We start from the raw sequence: 6600 nt of genomic DNA on the forward strand, positions 1-6600 counted from the left end.
TACCCCTGTCCAGAGGTGATATTGTCAACAGAGCATGAAAGATTTGATTCTCGAGGACCCCATGACTTCATGATTTGCTGCCCTCGCTACCGATCTGACAATTCGGCGTCATGCATCTCAAGGTCTCTCATTCGAATTCGTTCAATCGTCACTTGGCATGGCGTTCGCCTTCTTGAAAAGATGAAACGGCGTCTGACGCTGTGAAGAACTCGAGCTTGTGGGGCTCGCGCAAAGGTGCCTGACACATCCGCCCAATTATGAAGCTGTCGATCCAAGTTGGTGCGCTGGTGCTTGTTTACCGCACATGACGTCTTTCGCAATAGGCGTGAAGGGAAATCTTAGCTGTTCGATGCAAGGCAATCATAACGGTGGCAGGACATGTTTGAAGGACTAAGAACGCAAATGATCATCATTTTCCAGCACCTCCTACCAGGCAGTGCCTTGGCGGCTACCATAGCGTATGTTGGCTGCACACTTTTCAGATCAGCTCCAACACAAAAGTAGCATGAAAATCAGCATTTGGGTAGCACACATGCGCTTTTGTGCAGGTTTACATCAAACAGTTCAGAAATTTTGGGAGCTGCCAAGGGCTACTGCTTACCCCTTGCAATGACTGGCAACTCTTGAAGCAAGGATCTGGACAGCACATTCACAATGGGTTTCAAACCCCATTTCCGTTCCCCAAATTCATGTATATCATGCGCTGGGACCCCAATTTCACTCTGCCTGGTGAACACTGGGCCTGTCAATCTGCATGGCCGAGCAGGTACCTGATGATCCGGAAGTAACCACTTTCTAGCTGCACACAACCTTGCACGGCCCACGTGCTTACAGGAGCAAACAGTCGATTTTGGAATTCAACCTGACAGCCACTCGCATCCGCCTCCAGAAGCAATGGGTCCAAAGCCTCAAACTGCATGGATTGACGCTATGATTCTTAAAGTCTTGAGACATTAGCAGGCGCACGCATTTACCAGTTCAATTTAGGTGACAAGCCCGCCACCTCCTTCACAATGGGCCAATTGTGTCCAAGTCAGTATAGAGGTTGCCTGAGACTTTTCAGTGCAAATCCTCCCCCGCTGCTGTTGCCTGGAAATCTGCGACTCATTTGGTTTAGACATCCAGGCAACGATTTCACCGATGACTCTTAAGACGCAAAGTACAAGACATGAGAGGCAGTGATCTGCCAGAATGGGGTTCGATTTCCATTTTTGCCCCCCAAGTCATGCATTTTCAGGCATCGCCACCCGCTTGATTGAAGGGTCTGACGAAACACTGGCGCGAGGGCCGGCATTGAGAACGGGCGAGACAACCATGGCTGACCTCGCGCTTGAACGGTTTGACCGTTGACTCTCATGCTTGCACTTGCGAGCCTACCCAGAAGGCGCTTTTGGAGCGCTTGCAACCTTTGAATTTGAAATGGCTTGGCTCTTACGCTGCTCTTGATGTTGCTTGAAGTCGTTGGCCTTTCCGATCGCACTCATGAGGAGCTTTGGAGCGAATTGCGGTGTCCCATTGTTTGACTCTCGGTCCTCACAAAAGGACAACAAGATAGTATCAACGGCCATCTCATACACCTGGACAGACACAAGGCATTGAGCCATCTCATCCTGCCGATGTCCAGGGCTACGTGGATATCTCGAATATTGGCATATGACTAGCTAAAAGACATGGCAATCAACCGTTGCTTTAAGGTACAATACATGCAGCGAAGCTGTCATGCCAATTTGGTGTAAGGCTCCGCAGCTGGCATGACAATTTGATGGTGATGCATCTTTTCAAGATGTGATGTAATGATGTATCTATTTAGAAGACCACCGCATCAGCTTTGATGCATCTATTGGACCATGGGACAATGGTTAGTTCTCATGGCTCAACACCCCAGCGGTCTCCGCCATTGCTAGTCGATCGATTGCATCGCTGACGCGCCCAATCGTCTCGTGTGACAGTTGAGTGATGGTGCAGTGTGTGCTGCCATTTGTGACTCGCGAGGGGAGCTGAGCGCCCAAATGTAAACGGTCACGAATGAATGTTAACCAACCTGCACCTGTACCGAAGCGTACATGTGGTATCAGAAATGCCAATTTTCATTATCTGAAGGCGTGGGTGCTGATCCAACAAATGGGCAGCCAATTATGTTACAGTACAGTATCCTGGCTGCGCCTGTGGCCCAAGAGGCAGCCTTATGCGGCACAGGTTGCAATCTCTGGTCAAACGTGCAAATGCAGAGCGCACACTGGGTTTGCTGCTGGCACATCAGGGCTCCCGAGCCATCGTTTCGCCGGACGGTATGATTATCGGGCCTAACACTCTGAAAAATGCATGATATCTCGGGACAGAGTCCCGTATCAGCGCAGCACCGACATGCTGGAGCGCACCGAGAAAAAGATGTTGGCAACAACGTACGCCGCGACGGCGGACAACACGACAGGAACGACGGGCGAGCTGAGGTATGTATCGCTGCCAGGGTCCGTGTACCGATGCATGTCGGTGAGTAGGAAGGCGATCACAGCGGAGCCCGCCACGACGGAGATTTTGCCTAGGAAGATGAGAGCATCGCCGATGACATTGACAGCTGCGAGCGCAAGCGCGTTGCACACAAGGAGCTTCACGGCACGGATTGCTGAAGTGCAGTAGGACGAGCCCTTCACGGCCACCATGATGTACGCGTTCCGATTGATGAACTTCATCACCTTCTCGAGGTACCTATGGGCAGACTGAGAGCGGATGAGAGCACCAATTGCTTTATTTTTTGGCGAACTGCAGAGTGATGCTCACAAACGGTGTAAGCTTCGAGGAAACGACGCAAGGCGGGGCCGATGAGAGCCCACAGCGCTCGCTGAAGGCTTTCATTTCGGGCGACTACCCTTAATCAATGATACCAAGTGTGCCGAGTATTGAGTGCTTTCTTAGGAGGATACCTAAAACGATGAACAGAACTATTATGGAGCACATCCTGAACAGAGAAAGGCCGCCAGTCCCACGAGGTGCTGTCCAGCAACATGTTATGGGACTGGCGGTGTGCCTGACCAGGACTACTTGGAGTTGCCAATGCCTGTGTGGCTGCGGCGACGGTAGTTGTGTGAGAAAACATACCATTATCATCATCAACTCACATAATGCAGTCACATATCGCTATAGGGAAATGAGATTCAAGGAAGCATGCTTCATCGTTGAGCGACAGCCACCGCACCAGAGGCAATATCGGAGGCAGCACATGACCCACTTCGCTGCAGGGTTGCCTTGCTGCATCTTCTTCGTCTTCCTGTCGACGTACTCCAAGATGAGCCGCACGAACTGGATGACCGCAACGATAAACGCGCCGAACGCGATGGACCCCATGTGATAGACGCTTGCATTCTTGATCGCCAAAAGCACCGGCATCGCGGGCATCTCGGACCGCACCCCTCGGTGCCAGTAGTATTGCGCGATTGCTCCGGCGATGACGACGTATCCGAAACCGATAATGAACTGATTCGTCCACAGTAGGCCAAAAATGTGGTATGCAAACAAGTACTGCGCTCAGTGCTCGTCGTGAGGCATGCATAGTTCAAAACGTAAAGGAATCACAATAGATTCAAAACCAAAAAACACACACTCGGTCCAGAAAAACTGAACAACAGATTAGGATTTCAGCAGCTTGCGATCACTCAGCCAAGTGGATCTTCCATGCCTGATTCATCCCCGAGCCAATTGCTGGGGTGGAGCAATCCCCAAGGAGAAGATTTCAAGTACGGTAACAAATGTTGGGCACGGCCGAGCCAGACATTTGATATGGGCCACTTTGCATTGTGTGTCTCATGTAGATTACCTCTAGAACCCCATGGCATGCTTTTGTATTGCCTGAGGTATACATCACATGCATTCAACATTCCCGATCCATGGCAGAGGTGCTGTTAACAGACCCATAAAGTGCATGCACAAGGTCGGCCATGTTCTATATCATGCGTGTTGTGTCTCATGGACGAGAAGGGCGCATGCCAACAGCTTCCTCTCAATACATTCTGAGCAACAAATTGCGTGCACAATGTCGGCAGCGCTGTGCCTAAAGCATCTCGAGGGAGCATGGGGAGATTCAAGAGCGCAATGCATTCCATGTGGATGTGCCATGCCTGATCCATGGCAGAAGGTTTGTACAAAGACACGTCAAGTGCGTGCACAATGCCAGCAGCACTGTGCCTCATGCACAAGGTCGGCCGTGTTGTGTCTTATGGGCCACGAGGAGCAAGCTTGCCAGCGGCTTCAGCTCAATACATTCTGAGCAAAAATTGCGTGCACAATATCGTCAGCGCTGTGCGTAAAGCATCTCGAGGAAGCATGGGACATCTAAGAGCGCGTGCCTGCAGTTCCTTGTTGATGCACAGAGTAGTAGCAAGTGGGGCCGCTTTAACAAGAGACTAGCTAACTGGCAAGACAGCCCACAGTGCTGCCTGATGCATCACGGGGAGCACACAAGACTTCGCCAGAAGGTGGTTTGGCCCCGTTTCTGCCCCAAATAATCATGCATTTACAGGAACAAAGACCCCCACAAAGCGAACTGCCTGGCGCAGCACTGGGAGGGCGCATGCCTGCAGCTTCTTGTTGAATTGCACAGAGTAGTAGCAATCGGGGTTGTCGTAGCAGGGGATTGTGACGTTTGAGGCGAGAGGCGGCGGAGGAGGCGGCGAAGCCGGGAAGAACTTTGCAATGGACGCCGAGGAAGGCAAGGACGAGTTTGTAGCTGCCGTGTCGTACAACGAACTGAGAGTGTAGCTTTTCTCGGGGGGGGCGTTCTCTCGGTACGTTTCCATGAGGTCGCCAGCACTCCAGAGGTAGGTGAAGATGATGACCCAATACACGAAGAGCGCGATGAAGGAGACGAACGTGACAAGTGGGAAGAGCAGCAGGCTAGGCATGGAGCTGACCGCCGATGCGGCAACTTTTATGCATGCGACTGCGATCTTGACGCGCTTGATCATGATGAGAGTGAAGAGGAAGAGGAGCACAGTGATTGCAGCCATGATGTACGTTACAACCTTCATGACCTTCTGTTGGTCGCCTGAACACAGATATTGTGGTTGACATGCGGTGTGCGAGGCTTTGCTTTTGGCGAATATAGCATGAATAATGCCATCAACTATGCCAGACATTCAGGGTTGCTTTCTCAGGTCCGCATGGCCCCTTGAGCGGTGAAACAAAAGCCATGGCTGTGTGGCATTCTTGTCCTTCTGTTGATTGGATGATGCAAACAGATGCTGTGGTGACCACGCGACGCAGAAAATATCGGCAATGGCTACTTTGTCCAGGTGATGCAGCTGTCGCGATCTCTCCTTCGCGGTCGCTTGTTCATGTTGTTCTCTGCCCCTGTACTGCGCAACGTGCCGTCTTAGCTGGTTGACTACTGTGTGCTGAGATATCTAGAGATATCTAAAGTAGGTCCTTGCCACATCTAGAGAGTCTTTTTGAGTTGATAAGACTGTTTACTCGTTCGTCGAACAGTTTTATTGTCATCACTGTATACATGTCTTCGTCTAACTCCCATGCTGAATGAAAGTGGCAGATAAACAGATCATCAACGTTTGCCGGTGCTGTTGCACCTGTATGCATTTTGCAAGGTCCGTACCTGTGAGGGAGCCGCCAGTGGATGTGACGAGAGTCTGATCCAAGGAAGCCCCCAACGCCCCTGCCGATGATCCCAGAAGTCCAGCCTTGTGTGCACACAGAACGGTGACAGCTACGGCAAGGGCATTGATCAGGAATATGGTCATCCACGCCATGAGGCCGGCGAAAAAGCGAAGAATGAGCATGTACATGAGGCACAGAACAAGACTTGCTGCGAGCCCCGCAACCATGATGACTACGAAGCCTCTCTGAGCATCCGTCACGTACGTGTTGAAGCCCCCATCTGAGAGCTTCCCCACGTTGTCGACGACCTGAAAACAGAACAACGAGTCAGACTTTGTTGCCGTTCCTCACAACCTTTACCATTTCCCTTGCAGCCATGACTTCTGGTGCTTGTTGAGGGCTGATAGCGACAAGATTCACACCATTGCGTGTGACACAGAAAGGGCTGTTCGCTCAACCTGCTCAATTGGCAATCGGTATCATCAATGGCAGCAAAGAGACATGTGTGGCTGATGAATTTCTGATCGGTATACTTTTGGAGTTGTACGGTACAAGCTTTGACCGCTCCTGCTTCATCGAGGGCTTCATAGCACTTTGCCAGACTTGTGATTTGCAGGCCCACAAACCTGAAAATGCATGGATTTTCGGCATAGAAATGGGGTTGAGCTGCGTTCTTTTGAAAAGCCCTGCCGATGCAGTACTTCCAGCAGAAACTCTCACAGTCAACCTCACGAAGCGATTTGGTAGAGGCATGGTACATTGTCAGGCACATTACTGACTGCCAACTACACTGAATACCGCTGGAAAGCAGCGAGAATGCAGGCTGTACAGCCGCAACCAGTTGCCCGCTGATCAATGAACGATTCCAAACAGAACAGTCCGGCAACTGAATCACAGTAGTCCAAGACAACAATTGAGCAGACACTTACACAACGCAGATCCACCTACAGGTACCTGAGTTCGCCATTTTCTACATCTGATTGTTATGGCTGAAAG

At 51.0% G+C, this 6600-nt stretch overlaps 1 protein-coding gene across 1 annotated transcript; it reads right to left on the reverse strand.

Annotated features, from left to right (window-relative positions):
• Positions 1-745: 745 nt before the first annotated feature.
• Positions 746-5129, reverse strand: LOC149808809 (uncharacterized). The gene is made up of 5 exons (XM_089995139.1): positions 4569-5129; positions 3194-3516; positions 2379-2706; positions 1407-1577; positions 746-913 (listed from the first exon to the last, which is right to left on the reverse strand). Exons 1-5 carry the CDS (start codon positions 5127-5129, stop codon positions 746-748), a joined length of 1551 nt encoding a protein of 516 aa, XP_089851265.1.
• Between the last annotated feature and the right edge of the window lie 1471 nt (positions 5130-6600).

Source organism: Nuphar pumila, unplaced genomic scaffold, assembly GCF_984573655.1.
Source record: "Nuphar pumila unplaced genomic scaffold, dmNupPumi1.hap1.1 HAP1_SCAFFOLD_2171, whole genome shotgun sequence".
In the NCBI taxonomy this organism is placed as follows: Eukaryota; Viridiplantae; Streptophyta; class Magnoliopsida; order Nymphaeales; family Nymphaeaceae; genus Nuphar; species Nuphar pumila.

Excerpts from the sequence above, each read along its gene's own strand:
- LOC149808809 (XM_089995139.1), bottom strand. The coding sequence starts at position 5,129 with ATGTCTGGCATAGTTGATGGCATTATTCATGCTATATTCGCCAAAAGC. Across the intron at positions 3,517-4,568 it reads AATTCAACAAGAAGCTGCAG|TACTTGTTTGCATACCACAT; the intron begins GCATGCGCCCTC and ends CACTGAGCGCAG. Across the intron at positions 1,578-2,378 it reads TTGCCAACATCTTTTTCTCG|GTGTATGAGATGGCCGTTGA; the intron begins GTGCGCTCCAGC and ends GTGTCTGTCCAG.